Source organism: Capsicum annuum, chromosome 6 (assembly GCF_002878395.1).
Source record: "Capsicum annuum cultivar UCD-10X-F1 chromosome 6, UCD10Xv1.1, whole genome shotgun sequence".
Lineage (NCBI taxonomy): Eukaryota > Viridiplantae > Streptophyta > Magnoliopsida > Solanales > Solanaceae > Capsicum > Capsicum annuum.
Window position 1 is genome coordinate 209,662,299 of NC_061116.1, and position 17,154 is coordinate 209,679,452.

Here is a 17,154-nt window from a genome sequence, read left to right on the forward strand (position 1 = left end):
CCACCAAATTTGAGGTTTTGATCATAGGTGTACTGTGTGGTAACTGGAACGGCACTATCCCTTGTAATTCATTCACATTCTTCATTTTTTTGCATCTACTGATTGTGGTACTTGCTTTGTAGTGTTGTTGGTGGACCGATTTACTGTTTGGCTTTGTGAATTCGTCCCTCCGAGCTTCGATTTCTTTGCCATTTTCAGTTTTCACTGAGAGAGACCGCCATCTCTACAGAGAGAATTTTTTGGCAGCTTGAAGGAGTACTTTCTTGATTAACGAATAGGAAAGGATTTTGGAGTTCGAACTTCTAACCATCACGAAGTTTTTTATCCTCATATATAACTGGTGCGACTACCTCCTATTACATTTTCTTCCCCCCTCCCCCCCCCCCCCCCCCCCCTTTTTTTTTTTTGCAAAAAAGAACTAGTCATAGTTACTCCATTCATTTCAATTTTTGTCAATATGTTATTGTTTATGGAGTCAAAAAAGAATTTTCTTTAACTACATTTTCTTATTTTTTAAAAAAATATTTTAAACTAGAGGAGGATCTAGTTAAATCGATTCACAAGTTCTTGAAAACCCAATAACTTTTATATTAACCCTATATTTATCATTAAAGATTTATTAAATACATATAAAATATTTGTTGGAAACTTATTAACAAAATAGACCAGAAACAATTGCTAACCTTTGACTACAGATTCGATTCTCCTTGGGAATTAATAAATGTTCTTAAAATAATCTGAGATTTTTGAGAATTCATAAAACTCAAATCTTATATTTGTTTATGATGAGTATATGCTTTTATATATGTTGTAGTATTGAGTGATTATATACCCCTTTCTCAAACATCGATATCCATAGCTCTTTCTTTCTTTTCTTTTTTTTTTGAAAACAAGAAAACTAATGAAAGAAATAAATTAGTTTGGACTGATTTAAGTCTATTTTAGGTCCTAATTGAACTAGACTTAAAATGGAAATAATTATCTCAATATATGCTCTTGATTTTCAATAATTTTCAAATCAATACTAAATGCTTAACTGAGAAAAAGTATCATTATATATATAAAAGTTTGTAGATACACAGAACTGTGAATATTTTCAAGTTTTCTCTACCCACGTGGAATATATATTGTTCAAACCAGACGACTTGAAGGCCACACAGAACAATAGTGAGTCATAGACTCCAAAAAAAAAAAAAAAAACTATCATTTTTATTTCATTTATTATAAAGTTGTTTGGACACCCACTTGCTATCTAGAGAAAAAACTATACTCATACAAATAAATATTCAAAATTTTTATTAAGAGAGCTTGAAAAATACAAATATAGTACTTATTTGGAATTTTAACTTGAAATGTCAAGGTGAATTTTTTATGGAGAGGATTCGAATGAACGCCTTCGCTCCCTAAATCCAACCTTATACATAATCACCAAGTCTTTTTTCCTTCTAGCATGCATCATGTGTGTCATCACTCCACCTGATACTTCTAAATCTAGCTAGGTACTCTTCCTTTAATCATCTAATTATTGCTTTCTCACAGCAATAGGAATTCTAACAAAATGTTTGCCATCACTCCATGCCAAACTTCCAAAGGTAAATTTACTTCTTCTTTGGTTAGTAGATGTGATCTTTACCTCAAAGGAAATCTTGGTTGTCTTGGCATTAAACTTCAACACATCTGGAGTTACTTTAATAGCAGTATTTCTTGGAGGTTTAACCACTAATTTGTATAAAGAGTTAGCATTTCCAACATTGGTGACAGTTCTCTTGATTGTAACTGAATCCTTGAGATTTTGAATAGATATTGAAGGGAGATTCATATCCAACCTTGAAGGTACTTCTTTGGGACACACAATGCCTGCTGAAGAAGATGATTTTTTCGCGTCGGAATGATACGTAGTTGCATTGTAAATCCTATCATTACTATAACCCATGCTGCAAAAATAATTCAAATAATCATTTCTATCCATATCATAGATTAAACCAGGATCTGCTGCTCCATTTGGATTACATATGCCACCTCCAAAGTCAAATGGATCAGCAAGTTTTGCTCCATTTCCTTCTGAAAAAATTTCAGTTGCATATGTGTCCTCGTTCCATGCTACACACAGATGACAAACAAATCCGTTCACAACACTTAACAGTGTAAAAGTGTAGAGTGTAAACCTTTGTGCACGATGGGATTAATTAAAGGGACAAATAACATGTAATTACTACTAATAAGCTTAATTTGGTAAAAATCAACCTGTTATAATGGGATAAAATATATTAATGGTGTAAAAACTTAATAAATGTAAGGTAAATTATTTTCTCAGTGAAACAATTGGAAAGTCATCAGTGATTGTGTTCTTTTATGTTAAATTGATGTATAACAATGAGAACTTTTCATATAGAATTCGGTAAGGTAAGTTAGTATACTATAATAAGTCGAATTGTGCTATTAATGTATAGAATTTAAATTTATAAGATATTACCTGTTGTCACAAGTGCAGACTTGATAGCTGCTGGAGACCAATTAGGATGTGCAGCTTTGAGGAGTGCAACAATTCCTGAGACATGAGGGGCTGACATGGATGTTCCTGACATGATGTTGAATCCATTGTATCCTTTAAGAAGGTGAGGTGGAACTGCAGCGAGTATATTTACACCAGGAGCTGCAATATCGGGCTGTAATAATATATGAATATAATTTCTATTAATTCAACAACGACAACAACAATTTGATGTAATATTAATCTTTGAAATCAATTTCTTGCCAAACAACATACATAATTTTATATTTACCTTTAAAATTTCTGGGGCAAAGGTATTAGGGCCTCTTGAGGAGAATGAAGGCACCTTTATGTATGTATTGGTTCCCTCAAGAATTTCAGTCCGTCCATATTTAATTATAGGATCTTGATTGCTGTCACAAATGATGACGAATCAATTTTCAGTGATCTATAATATAACAACAAACAAAATTAAAGGTACCTTTACATGATACAAGTCAATTTAATTTTCAGTGATCTATATATATAATACACGTACCCTAAAATGGGAAAAGAAGGATGGGATCGAGCAATATAAAATATGTGCGTGCTTACTTGGTTGTACATTGTAGAATATAATCAAAAATTTGATTTGCTTGCTCGAAATCAATGGTGAAAAAAGGTATAGGGATATGAACAAGTTGAGCGTAGTCAATGATTTGATCAACAGGGGGCATAGCACAAATATAAGCCAAAACTCCTGTGTTCTTTAGAGCCATCAAAGAAGCCACTGGATCTATTTTGTTGTTTCCACAGGAAAGCATTAGAACTTTTCCTTTTAGTCCATCGGCAATAGACTCAATTTCTTCACCTCTGCAATTAGAACAATAACACACACACATATATAGGGACACTTGACTCACTTAGTTATATTTATAAAAGTGACCAGAGGAGCAAAGGCTTGCTGCATCCCTTTAGTAAGTCCTGCAGCCTACAATCACACCAAAAGTGTAAAAAATATCTGTACTAACTAGTGTGGATTATTCCCAAACAATTGGTAAGAAAATATAAAGTTTCAAGAAAAGAAAAGAAGTTACTAGTATTGTCTTGTTGTTGCCTAGTGTTAAAGGAGTAACAATATCTCTATCGGAATTACTACTAGCAACACTGATGAGCCATGGAGAATTATTATCGACTGTGGAAGAGTCAGGTCCGCTATTTCCTGAGGCCGCAATAAAAGGAATGCCATGGGATACTGCATGAAAAGATCCCATCCCTAAAACATTGCTCTGATCAATGTCTGCAACGTTAATAGAGCCACCAAGAGATGCTGATAATATGTCAACCCCATCTTTTATAGCATCATCAATGGCAGCAAGAACATCGATATTACTAATCGATGTTCCTTTTGATTTCCAACCCACCTGTCAAAAATATATAAATAAGTAAATAAAATTGTGTTTCGATTATCTAACATCTTAAACTTTTAGATTAAGAAAGATAATTACACAAACAATTCAATATTGATGATACCTTATAAATAGCTAACCGTGCAAGTGGTGCTCCTCCATGTGTTGTTCCCATATTAAGATCATAATATTTCACATTGTTAACATAAGAACCAGCAGCAGTATAAGCAACATGAGTACCATGCCCATTATCATCTAATGCTGATAATTTATGTAATCTTTCAGCCATTGTCTGATTTAGGTCGTTGGCTTCCATCATTCCTTTCATGTACCAACGAGCTCCAATTATTTTTCGGTTGCAATATTTACTCGCACTAAAATTGTCTTCTTCTTTGCAGCTACCTTTCCATCGAGATGGAATTGGACCTAGGCCTTTATCGTTGAAAACTTCTGAATTATTTCCCCATCCAATACCTACAAAATAGAGTTTAACTTTTATATATGCACGCAGCAGCAATATAAAATATGATCACCATGCATGCTTTGAAGATAATTTTCTATAATTGTACGTAGTTTGTAAGAAATATTATTAATTCACTTTGTCGTAATAGTTAAAAGAAAACGGAAGGATACTTAACCTGTATCTAATATGCCAATAATTATTCCATCACCCTGATTTGTTTTGTTCATAAGACTGTTGGAGTCTTGTTTAGAAAGACCCAAGAAATTCCAACTCCTCGACGTATGAGTCTTGTAAAGACTATTTGGTATAATTCGAACCACACCAGGTAATTCTGAAACACAATTACGACGCATAAGTATATCAACTAAGAGTAAAATGAATAAATAAACTCTTTAATTTTCGATAACATTATTTTACTTTTTATAAAATTTCTACCTCCAATTTCTTTGACTTGAGAATCGGTGAGCTTAGCAGCAAATCCAGAGAAACCATGTCTATAACTATACACCATCAGTTTTTTAGCTTCTTCCTTGCTGCATGAAGAAATATATGCCATTTAATTATAATTAGTATTAGTAAGAAATTTTGTTAAAATAGTAATTGCTACATTTCTCTGGTTAAATTAAATCATATTGATTATTATATAAAGAAGATACATACCTCCCAACCACTTGACCTAAAAGATCATGATGTGAATCAGTGATAAGTTCATGATCATTGTGGGGTTTGTGTCCTAAGTAGACGGCGTAAAGCTATATATATGATCAAAAACAGAAAAAACAAATCGATAAGAGAGATTAATATTTGTTATTATCGTTAAAAAAGAGATGATATTCTATAAATCAGAAAAAAAAAAAAAAAATCACTCATTCACATCGTTTTCATGTTTATTAAAAATGATTATAAATATATTTTTATTTTAGAAATTAAGAAAAAAAATTGATTAATTTTTATTTATTTTAGCTTACTTTTATAAATATTGATCTCGATTAATATGGTGCGAGCAAATAGTAATAAATTGAGATTAAAAAAATTAAATAATTTTAAATTCAAAAATATCCAAAATTTACCTTAGTATTGGCATTGTCTGTTTTTGCAATTATTTCACATAAACAAGTAAAGATTAACAAGAAAAATAAAATAACAAGAGAAGAAGTTGAATTATTCATCTTTTTTTGCTTCCCTCCTTTCTATAGAATATGTGAAAGGGAGAAGATAACCCAACTTCTGGATGAATTCAAAATCAAATTTGGATAAGGGGAAAATAATTGCAATCTATTTAGCATTAAATAGCCTAAACTCACCACACAAAATAGAAAAATAAATGTGTGGCTAGTTTATTAAGTGTAAATAGTAGCCACTCACTCGAATACAAGTAGATTAGTTATTCTACTTTTACTCCTTTTAAAAATGATAATTCTTTTGTGAATTTTTTAAGATTGCATATGCTTTCTATTTTATAGTAGCGGTTAACCATGAAATTTTTTTTCCACATAACTAGTGTAACTAACTCTCTTGCATTTTTTTTTCCCTTTCTATCTTTTTTTTTTTTTTCTTAAAAGAACTAGTCATAGTTACTCATGTCAATTTTTGTCAATTTGTTATTGTTTGTGGAGTTAAATTGATTTTTTCTTTGACAACAGTTTTTTTTATATATATTTTTAAATATATTTTAAATCAGAGGCGGATTTAGTTAAATGGGGGCGTGTGTCTTCAAAAATCTAATAACTATTGTGTTGATCCTATATTTATAGGAGTATTAAAAAATCTATTAGATGTATATAAGAATTATTTGTTGAAAATTCATTAACAAAGTAGACTAGAAGCAATTGTTGGTTTCTTGAATGAGGGTTCGATTCTCCTCAAGCATTAATAAATATTTTAAAAATAAATTTTATATTTATGAAAATTCATATTCTTCAAATTTTAAATCCATCTATGTGCATATTTATTTATGTAGCAGTATTGAGTGATCTCCTACTCAATTGGATTGATTTTAATCTACCTTAGGTCCAAGTACAAATTTTCGTTATGCAAAGATAATAATGTAGCAGTCCTTTTCCATTCAGTTGAACAACTGTCAATAGCCAGTTTGTTTTTCATAATTTCCATATGCTAACATTTATTTATTTATAATATAAAAATAGTGAGATTATAAACCCAAAAGCTTTACGTTATTAATTATTGGACGAAGTTCTTAACGAAAATTTTCGTAAATGAAATGTCACTGTTAGGAGGAACGAAGTGATTAATTTCTTTTTTTAAAAGTAATCAAGTAAAAAATATATAGGAGTATGATTTTTCTAACAACTCACTAATAATAATTTATAAATTATTCTACATCATAAATCTTACATGAAGTCTCATGGAAAGTGCATGCAAAAGCTCCTTTCATGAATGCATCGTCTCTCATTTTCAAATCATAAAACATGTGTTTATTCAAATCTCTTTTTGATTAATAAGTTAATGCCACGATCCGAATCGAGGCTTTGACCGCGACGGGTATTTCGGACCATAAGGGTCCGAGAGACCCCTTAACATGTAATCATAAGCATAATTCATATAAAATGGAAGTACGGAAGATAAACTAAAAACGTGATAGTTTCATAATCAAACTTAACACTTCATAACATCAAACCATAAGAAGACCCAAATCCAATCTAAAACAATCTACGAAGCCTCTACTGAGCTGAACAATAGTCTGTCTAAATTGGGACAAGGCCCCCGACCGGATCATAAAACAGCTGAAAACTACATATGGATAGGATGTCTTCCGAAGTAAGGGAGGCTCGCCAATCTGACTATATGAGGGAAATCTACTGTTGAACTGGGCCACGGGACTGTGCCTCAGAACCTGCAGGGAAAAGGGGTCAATACTTGAAAAGTACTGGTATGCGGAACAATCCAAAAAAGCTTATAATTCAAGTAAAATATTTGAGAGCAGTTCTAAATCAGTTTAGCATAATATAGGTAAAACACATGGGCATACTTCAAAGCTTCAAAACATTCTTGCAAAACATATAAACTCAACCATCTTTATTTTTTTAGTTCTGAGTTAGGTAATACACCCTACAACTTAGTACCCGCGGACTATGTGGGTCCTTCATTAACTCGTCGGCCAAGCCCCCAACTCAAGTTTGTCATAAGGGTTGGAGTCTCTGATATCTAATACGCCAAAAGCACATAGCAAACATATAATCCCTATCTGGAACATCATAATCTCGTGTCGGCAAAACACAATTTTGGGCAATGAGTTATCTGAACTCGTGTCTTCTTCGGGTAATTATCTAGCTCTCTTTAAGCCCAATTTTAACCTCTTAAAAGCATACTTCATGCTTATAAACAGTTCATTTCTTATTCGGTTAAAGGTACATCATAACAGGGTATCGTCATATCCAGACTTGCAAGTCATTCATATCATGACACATCTTATCCATAGCCCTTCTTATTCAAAGAATGTTAATGATCACCCAAAAAATTTAAACTTCATGTGAGAGTTCTTATTCAAATAGTATATGAAACTTATGCAAAACGATCTCTTTGCAGTGCTAAAATGTGTGGTGGCCAATTCTTACTTAAATCACATGAAGTCTTCCATTTAACACAAATGAATAATTTGAAAGTAAAGAAAGTACCCTCTCTTGAAATACAAAACCATACCCTCTCTTTAAATCATGCATTTGACAACCACAACATGTTAAGACAACGGAGTTCATAAATAGAGAGGGAATCGTAAGCTTTGCTCTCATATCAATAGGAAAAAAATCATAGTTTATACAAGATTTCATCATAAAACGGGGTTTACAATGCATGCTCATTCAACAATATCAAAACCCATTTCATATACATAATTATATATCTTCAAAATTTATTTAAATGATAAATTTACGCCCATGAGATTTAGGATCCACATACCTCAATAATGATGAAAACGTAAAGAAACTTGACCCTTGAATACCAAAATTCTTAGGCCTAGGTAGTTTTCTCTTTTCTTGTTGGAGAAAGATTGCTTAGAGATTATAAAAAGGGATTATAATGATTAGGGAATGTTTTAAGTCTTGGGAAATGGATTTAAAGGGGAAAAGACCAAAAAGTCCCCCCTTGAACTTTAATTAAATACGCAGAAAAACACAGCCTCCGCTACGTGGGGTCCATCACGGACACCAGCCTCCACGACACAAGTCTAGCACCGACACCAACCTCCAAGACGCGGGGCTATTGCGGAGGCTTACTGCCTCCGTGTCCCGAAACTCCCCGAACCTCGTCCAAAAATTTTGAAATTCCTTTAAATTACCCTTTTAACATTTTCGAACATATTTTAAGTCAAAATTTTATATTTCAAACACGGGAAGATCAAAAAACAATGCACGCAAAATTTGAGGGTGTTACAGTTAATCAGGCAAAAATAGAGTACATTAAATAGATGACTCTCAAATTAATTAAATAAGGAGTCAACACCTAATTATTTTAATGATAATTTAGGACATCTAAAGTTTAAGTTAGACAATCTTTAAATAACTCATCAATGATTTGCTTAACTCAAGTGATCTGCTTATATATTCTTATTTGAGTCCTCTAACCTCTCCTATCTAATGTCACGCCCTTGATAAAATGAAATTGTGTCATTATTCCTTGTATAATCACTTTTCTCCAATACTTCTTGAATCTACCTTCATATTCAGCCTTATATACCTCCACATTGGACTTTCATACATCTTCTTTGCATGATTAGATTATTAATTTAATGAATTTATAATTTATTTTTTGGTTAGAAATTATTGAAGTTTGTAGAAAATGTACAATTTTTTTATAACAAAAAATAAGGAAAGAAAGATTGTTTTCTTTCAACAATAAAACTATTTTAGACCTTGAATTAATCCTCTTAAATATTCATATTCGCTAACAAAAATTTTTACAACAAAATCCAAAATAATATTGTCACGACTCAAATTTATTGTGAGTAGCACACACATTACTCATTCAATGGGAGAATCATCTACCCTAAAATACCATCTTATAATCAATGTTTAGTATAGGACCACCTATTAGACTTGGTCTTGGCTACCAGAAGGTCACAGTTTAAGAGTCCTATGTCGGAAAAGGGATGGACAATTGGACTTTTTATATAGACTTAAACAATTCTTTCTTTGTGAACAAACAAGCTAACTTTTGGGGTTAGATTAGACCCGAGATTCATTTCTTGACGGTCACAAATACAATATTCAGTATCCAAGTCACTTAGCTTATAGAACATCATGACGTGCAATGAATTGCATATAAAACTCTTTGTTGCCTGTCTACTTGATCCAAAATAAGAAAAAGAAAATCTCCCAATTTGTTCTTATAGTTTTCCAATATTCACCAAAATATATAGTTTTCCAAATTTTTTCCGTACCTAATTTTCAAAGTTAATCCAAAACCAACTCTTTAAGGGAACCTTCATATCAAGAGTTTAACAATCATTTTTTCATCATAGAAAGCATGACTTTTGTGCATGAGTTTAACTTCAAATTTCATTATTAAAAATGATAGTTTGTTCTTTTCATTGGATTTTTTAACTCCAAAAGACGATTTTAAAGCGGACTCCTCATTTATTAGATAGAGAAGATCACCAAAATTTCGCGATCCGCTATCGAATTTATTCTAATTTGGAATGCTCATTGAATGAGCATTCTCAATATTATGCCTTGAAGAGGACTCGAACCTCCACGCTCTTTAGCACGAGATTTCGAATCTCGTGTGTCTATCATTTCACCACCAAGGCATCTTGAAAGTGAATCGTATTCCATGAATACGATATCTATCTAGTGTGATGTATCGAATATATGACAAAGGTGGATCTATTGATCGGTTATGTCATATAGGCCCGAGTTGGACATCCAATTGCTTCGATTTGAATTATTCGGAGAATGCAATACCTGATATCTATCAAAAGATGGACAATCATTATGCAAAATGATAGTGTAGAAGCAGGTAGTTACAGGTGTTCCAACTATATCAAATTACAACTGCAATGAATCAGTGAAGTTAATTATAACTAACCTCTAGCTCACCACTAACCAACCAACTAACCTACTAGTTGTCTTATCCCACTTACTAACTGTCTATATATACATATGTATCATGTACTATTGGATAACAACTTAAATATAAAGAATTACAGTTTTGGCTAATGCTCTATGATTATTATCTGTGCTCTCTTCTTCTCTCTTCTCTCTAACTTTCCTGCCTTCTTGCTTAGTTGTTCATAGTGATTACCATTAAGATCACCTAATTCTTCATGGTATCATAGCTTTCACTGAATTGAATCAATACGTGAGACTAGATTCTACATTTGTTCTTGAAATTAAGAACTACAGAATTTGGGAGTTTATTTTTTTGCAAATCCTCTGTAATAAATTGCAATGGCGACCGATGTTGATGGGATTGGTAGTTGAATTGTACCTTCAGTGAATAATGCAAATTCCAGTACTTCATCTCAGTTTACAACTACTACTAGAGATATTAATCACCCTCTATATCTCTCAACTGCAAATATTTCAGGTACTTCACTTATTTCATTTCAGCTGCAAAGAAGTGAAAATTATGTAGTATGGAGTAAAATAGTTAGGATACATTATTAGGTAAAAATAAGTTTGGAATGGTTGATAGTTCTTAGAGGAAATAAATCTTCTCTACAGACTTAGCTAATCAATGGGAAAGGGTTAATGCAATAGTACTATCATGGCTGATTAATTCAGTGTCTAGTAACCTTCTTGGAGAGGTAGTACATGTCTCAAGGCTTGTGATGTGTGGGTGGGTCTTAAAGAAAGATTTGATAAAACAGATGGATCAAGAACTTACAATTTGTATCAAGAAATTTCAACTGTGTCCCAAAGTGTTCAATCTGTTTTGTCTATTTCACTAAATTAAAAAACTTAAGGGATAAATTTGAGTCTTTAGTCCCATCACCTGCTTGTAACTATGAAAAATCAAGAGATTTTTTAGCTTTTCTTCAAAGGCAAAAGTTGTATCAGTTTCCAATGGGCTTGAATGATTCATACTCACAAGCAAAAAGTTGCATCTTGTTAATGACACCACTACCTACTGTTAACATGGCCTAATCCATGATCATAAGTGATGAGAATCAAAAGTCTGTGGCTCAGTCAGTACAGGAAACAGGTCTTCTTAGTGCTGCAACTACTACAATTGATGATGTTACAGTGTACTCTAAATTTGGATATCAAGGTGGTTATCAAAATGGAAAAAGGAACTATGTTTCAACCTATAACTCAAATGATGTTTGTGATCATTGCAAGATGAAAGGTCACTATAATATGGATTGCGACAAGTTAGTTGGATATCCATCATGTCAACCAAAACATGGAGATCAAAGAGACAACAATGACTTCAGAAGTGGCTTTGATAACAAAACTAACCAGAGAAAGGTTGCTTCTAATGCTCATAATGTTATGGTTGAAGACTGGCAGCTACAACCTCAACAGACTCAATCACATGGTGCCTATCTGACTTTACAAAATTTACCAAAGGATGGGATGATTACACCAATGTTTACACCTGACAATATGATCAAATTTCCAAAATACTAGAACAACATAATCAAGTTTCAGCATTTATGCCCTCTACTATTGTAGCAAATATGATAGTTATTGGTAGGGCCCTGTTGGTCAACAATAAACCACATGATTGGATTATTCATACAGGTGCTACAAATCACATGAAAGTAGATATTGAACTTCTAAATAAAGGTTCAATATCTGAGTCAATTACCAAATGGTGATATGTCAGTTTTTACACACACCGGCTTTAGTAGTATCTCTGATAGGAACACTATACAAAACGTGTTCCATTTACCTCAATTTAAATATAACTTGTTGTCAGTCTCACAGGCTACTAAAATACTTAATTGTTATGTAACTTTCTTTCTTAATATTTGTGTGTTTCAAGATCTTTGAAATGGGAAGGTAAAGGAGATTGGAAAAGAGAAAAATGGACTATACTTCTTATTGAGAAAAAAACTTTCAGGGCATGGCAAAGTAGTAGGCTATGTGTTCAATACTCAGAATATAAATAAATTTGATCTAAGGCTATGGCTAGGCATAAGACACTTGGACATGTTCCTTTTAGGATACTATCTCACATGTTTTCTATGTCGAAAACTCATGTAGATGACAATATAAATAAGTGTGAAGTTTGTCCATTTGCTAAACAAACTAGGCTAGCCTTTCCTTCTAGCAATACATCTAGTGTTAAAGCTTTTGACTTAGTGCATATGGATCTCTGGGGTCCTTATAAGGCTCCTACTTGTGATGGACATAGATCCTTCTTAATTGCTGTGGATGATTTTACTAGAATGACATGTATATTTTTTCTTGTATAGAAATCTGATGTTGTAGTTATTCTAAAGCATTTCTTATCTTATGTTCATACTCAGTTTAATACATGTGTAAAAGTCATCAGGATAGACAATAGAACTAATTTTTTAACAACTCATGGACTAATTTGTTTGCAAACTTAGGGATAAAACATCAAACCTCCTGATTTTATACATCCCAACAAAATGGTGTGGCTGAAAGAAAGCACAGGCATTTGTTGAAAATGACCAGGGCTTTAAGGTTTCAAGCTAATATACCTTTAAAGTTTTAGGGATATTGTGTACAAGCAGCAACATACTTGATTAATAGCCTTTCATCAGTTATAGTAGGTTATATGACACCTAATGAGGGGGTGCATAATAGAAAACCTTCCTCAGATCATCTAATGGTATTAGGATGGTTATGTTATGATAAAACTGTCAATGAGTCAGATAAACTAATGCCTAGATCTAGAAAAGCAATTCATATGGGATATTCAGAAACAAAGAAGGGTTACATTCTGTATGATCTTACTAAGAAAATTTTCTTTGTAAACAGGGATATGGTGTTCAGAGAGGACACATTTCCATTCATAATCGATCTAGATCAATCTCCATAACATATGTTTTCTCCATATGATCCAGAAGCGGAATCACCTAATACCACTGGGTTGACTAGACCTCAACCTGATGTTGATCTTCAACAGTGAACCATAAGTGACTTCACTACAGATTAACCAAGTACTACATATAGTGTACCAGTACAACTCACTGCACAGGACTACCATGTACAACCTGTTCCAACAATAAGAATAACAAGATATATTACTAGACAACAGGTTGCAGAACAACCTGTCACAACTAGGATCACAACCAGACCACAACCAATTGCTCAACAAGACCAAAAAAAATCTACCCGGGGTTCAAATCCTCCTACATGGATGAAATATTTTGTGTCATTGACTATCAACGACAATGTTTTATACCCTTTATCTAATTATATTTCTTATGATAATATATCTACTAAGTATCAATGCTACCTATCCAATTTTTCTAACATTGTGGAGCCTACCTCTTATGCAGAAGCAGTAAAGGATCCAAGATGGGTAGATGCTATGCAAACTGAAGTGGCTGCACTTCAAAACAACAATACCTAGTAAGAAGTTGATCTTCCAGCAAGTAAGTAACCTATAGGGTGCAAATGGATCTACAAGATCAAGTATAAACCTTAGGAAAAGTAGAAAGATTTTAGGCAAGACTAGTTGCAAAAGGTTTTAGTCAGAAAGAAGGCATAGACTACAAGGAAACATTTTGTCCAGTGGCGAAAATGGTCACATTGAGAACAGTTTTTGCCTCAAAAAATCCCCAAGAACACACAAAAAAAACACCAATCAGTCCACTAGTTTAAGAACTATAGACCCTTTTGATGACCTATCTCGGATTCGCAAGAATAACAAGAAAGGAAGTGATATCAAGAGTAAACACACTAAAAAAAACACGTGATGAACAAGACGAACACAAGAACACAACTTTCGATTCCAACAAGGTACAAAAACAGTCCACTACAAACATACAAAATGCAATAAGATAAAGATAGATAGATAGATAAATGAAGATATAATATTAACAACCCAAAAGCTTATTCCACTTTTGGACCTTTAATATCACACACAATCTAAACCTATCTCTTACGTGACCTCAAGGGAACCGAAATCCCCAAGCAGTCTTTGTTTCTAAGTGATTCATCAACACAAGGATTCCACCTTGTCCAAGGATTTCACCTTGCTAAGAGGCTCTCAAAAGAGGCTACAAATATCATCAAAATCAGCCCTAAAATGACCTAATAAGGTTATATTTATATCTAGGACAACTTATTACAAATGACCAAAAAACCCTTGCAAAGGAGCAGATGAATAGTGATGGATGAACAGTAACAACTTTGGAGTGTGGGACTTGTTCTCTACACTTTAAAGCCTGTTCCTTAGATGGGCAGCCCCACAAGATCGGGTCTTCACTCACGTCTTCATGTCCTCGAGTGCTAAGATGCCTCTTTGACCCATATCATCCTTCCCTCCTTAGAAAGGATTCATCCTCGAATCTGAACCTTGCAAAATGATAGGAAGGACAAAAAAATATAAGTTCCTCAACGTATGAGGGTTAGGGTTAGTGTAATGAATCATAGCATTATGCAAAGGTTGCTCAAACTTCACGTATACCCAAACATCCCTCGGGTTCTCAAAAATGATACACCAATCACGAGAAACCCGAATTATGTACAAGACATGCTTAGCAACAACATAATCATGCTCACATAATGCACACATGTCATTCCCGAATATGGCTTGAAATTAATCAATATCACACCTCAAGTGATCAATAGGATCAAAGGGGTAGGGTATCCATGGACATAGATGGAGGATATGCTTCCTTTCCCCGAGACTACCACCAATACAATCACGTATCATCTTTATGCTAGGATGATCTACAACAAAAACAACTAGAGGGTCATCTTTAGTCAATCAGCCAACTTGTTCAACATCACCATTTTCACACAAAAGTTGGTTGTCATGACTTCCATAAGACAATGTACTATCACTTGCCACAATGGATTCAACACTAGGTGGATCAACTAGTATATCCACAATTTCAAGTTGTAAATTATAATCACAAAATAAAGGCACATTCGGCTCACTTAAAGACAAACTATCATTTACACTTAGTTGGCTATTATCCTCATTCACTAGAGTGCAAAAGTTAGTTTGATTACCTTGTAGCTCATGTGGAGCATGGACACTCACGAAAATTTGATTAGGAAGTCTTTGATGCTCTATCAAGTTATCCAACTTCTTGCAAAGAGAGCCTTCCGTCCCTTCTAATCTCCCTTCCATTCTGTCCATTATTTGACCATCGATAGCATCAAGCCTTGCCATGATGGATTTAATCCAACTAGGCATTTCAGTTTCATTCGCAATTGTACCTATCAAGAGCTACTAAACAAACAATACAAAACTATCAAACACGTTAAAAATTAGCAAAAAGCAGTCTGCACGACGTATCAAAACAGTCTGCACACTCTCAAGCTCACACTTTTGAAGTTTTCACTCTATTGGCCTCACAACTGTTGATAACTTGCATGTACTCCAATGATGTCACTTGGTTCCAATTGTGGCTAGAGGACGGATTAGATTCTTGTTTTAAACGACTCAAAAAGTAATGTACAAACTTGAACCAAAAAGAATACTACGACTCAAAAATGAGAAAAGCACATAACAAATGCTTAACACGAATGAACGAACACAAAGACTAACTAACAATCTAGTAGATGAGTACTAGTTTGCCAATTAGTATTGGAACCAACGAAATTCAAACTAAGGAACAACAAAAGGAAACTAAGAAATCTGAAATTTGAGCCAAAATTTTGATGCATGAATAGTAACTTGATGATGTGGCAGCCATGTATTGGTCGCGATTTCTATAATTTTTATTTTCCAAAGTCCAAGTCTTGACCAATTTTAATTTGGATTGGTAGAATTTGTTTCAAGGAGGGAAGAATAAGTCTTGGAGCCTTTTTTTTTCAAGTTTCACATTTCAAGACTTGACTTTTGTAGTACTTTTCCTTCAAACATGGACCCTTGTTTCATGGAAAAGTGGTTGAGAAGTGATGTAAAATCTTTAGTGTGTAGGAAAAGTCTTTGAGTCACAAGTACTACACCTTGAAACCTGGATCTATGTCTTGCAAGACTCTCGGATCTATGTCTTGCAAGACTAACATAATACACACTCTTTTTCTTCAACTTCTAAGATCAATAACCATTTTTTTTAACAAGGAGATGGTGAAGAACACCAAGAACACAAACTTTGAGTCTTGAAGTTCTAAGGCTCAAGTTGGACCTCCCAAACAACAATAATAACTTCCCAAGCTTAAATTCCACAACACAATCTCCACAATACACGTTCAAAACTTGAACTAACAACACATCACACGTTCAAGTCTTGAACCCACAACAACAATACCAACAACAATCGGCCACACTTTGTTTACATTAACAACATCAATATTTCAAGCTCAAATCTAAGATATAGACTCAACGTGTTAGTGAAGAACAAAACTAACACTTAGAGACAACAAAGACAAGTAAAAATATTGGTCAATACACAACAAAAACACAATTTTCGGCCAAGAACACAAAATGGACAGATTGATATTTTTTTGAAATCTTCAGATCTCAAATTTTTATTTTTATTTTCAAGTGAGATAGCCCAAGATTTGATCTTGTAGAAACAATATCAAGCCATGCTCTGATACCAAATGATACCAAAACTCCCCAAGAACACACGAAATAAACACTAACCAGTCCACTAGCTCAAGAACTATGGACCCTTTTGATGACCTATCTCAGATTCGTAAGAAGAACAAGAAAGGAAGTGATATCAAGAGTAAACACACTAAAAAAACAGC

At 33.4% G+C, this 17,154-nt stretch overlaps 1 protein-coding gene across 3 annotated transcripts; it reads right to left on the reverse strand.

The window, feature by feature from the left end:
* Positions 1-1,275: 1,275 nt before the first annotated feature.
* LOC124885189 (subtilisin-like protease SBT3.6) lies at positions 1,276-5,603 on the reverse strand. 3 transcript variants are annotated; one of them, XM_047413884.1, is made up of 11 exons: positions 5,413-5,603; positions 5,003-5,094; positions 4,760-4,875; positions 4,518-4,673; positions 4,004-4,353; positions 3,568-3,894; positions 3,394-3,461; positions 3,086-3,343; positions 2,784-2,904; positions 2,474-2,666; positions 1,276-2,100 (listed from the first exon to the last, which is right to left on the reverse strand). In XM_047413884.1, exons 1-11 carry the CDS (start codon positions 5,509-5,511, stop codon positions 1,523-1,525), a joined length of 2,358 nt encoding a protein of 785 aa, XP_047269840.1. In that variant the 5' UTR covers positions 5,512-5,603; the 3' UTR covers positions 1,276-1,522. The 3 variants fall into 3 exon arrangements, with proteins under 3 accessions (XP_047269840.1, XP_047269841.1, XP_047269842.1); XM_047413885.1 differs by having other exon boundaries at positions 4,778-4,875; positions 5,413-5,585; XM_047413886.1 differs by lacking the exon at positions 3,086-3,343 and having other exon boundaries at positions 5,413-5,585.
* Between the last annotated feature and the right edge of the window lie 11,551 nt (positions 5,604-17,154).

What these genes read in the sequence shown, in the direction of transcription:
- LOC124885189 (XM_047413884.1), bottom strand. Translation starts at nt 5,511, where the DNA reads ATGAATAATTCAACTTCTTCTCTTGTTATTTTATTTTTCTTGTTAATC. An exon ending in TTGCCCCAGAAATTTTAAAG is followed by an intron (nt 2,667 to 2,783) that starts GTAAATATAAAA and finishes ATATTATTACAG; the next exon opens with CCCGATATTGCAGCTCCTGG. An exon ending in GTCTGCACTTGTGACAACAG is followed by an intron (nt 2,101 to 2,473) that starts GTAATATCTTAT and finishes ATCTGTGTGTAG; the next exon opens with CATGGAACGAGGACACATAT.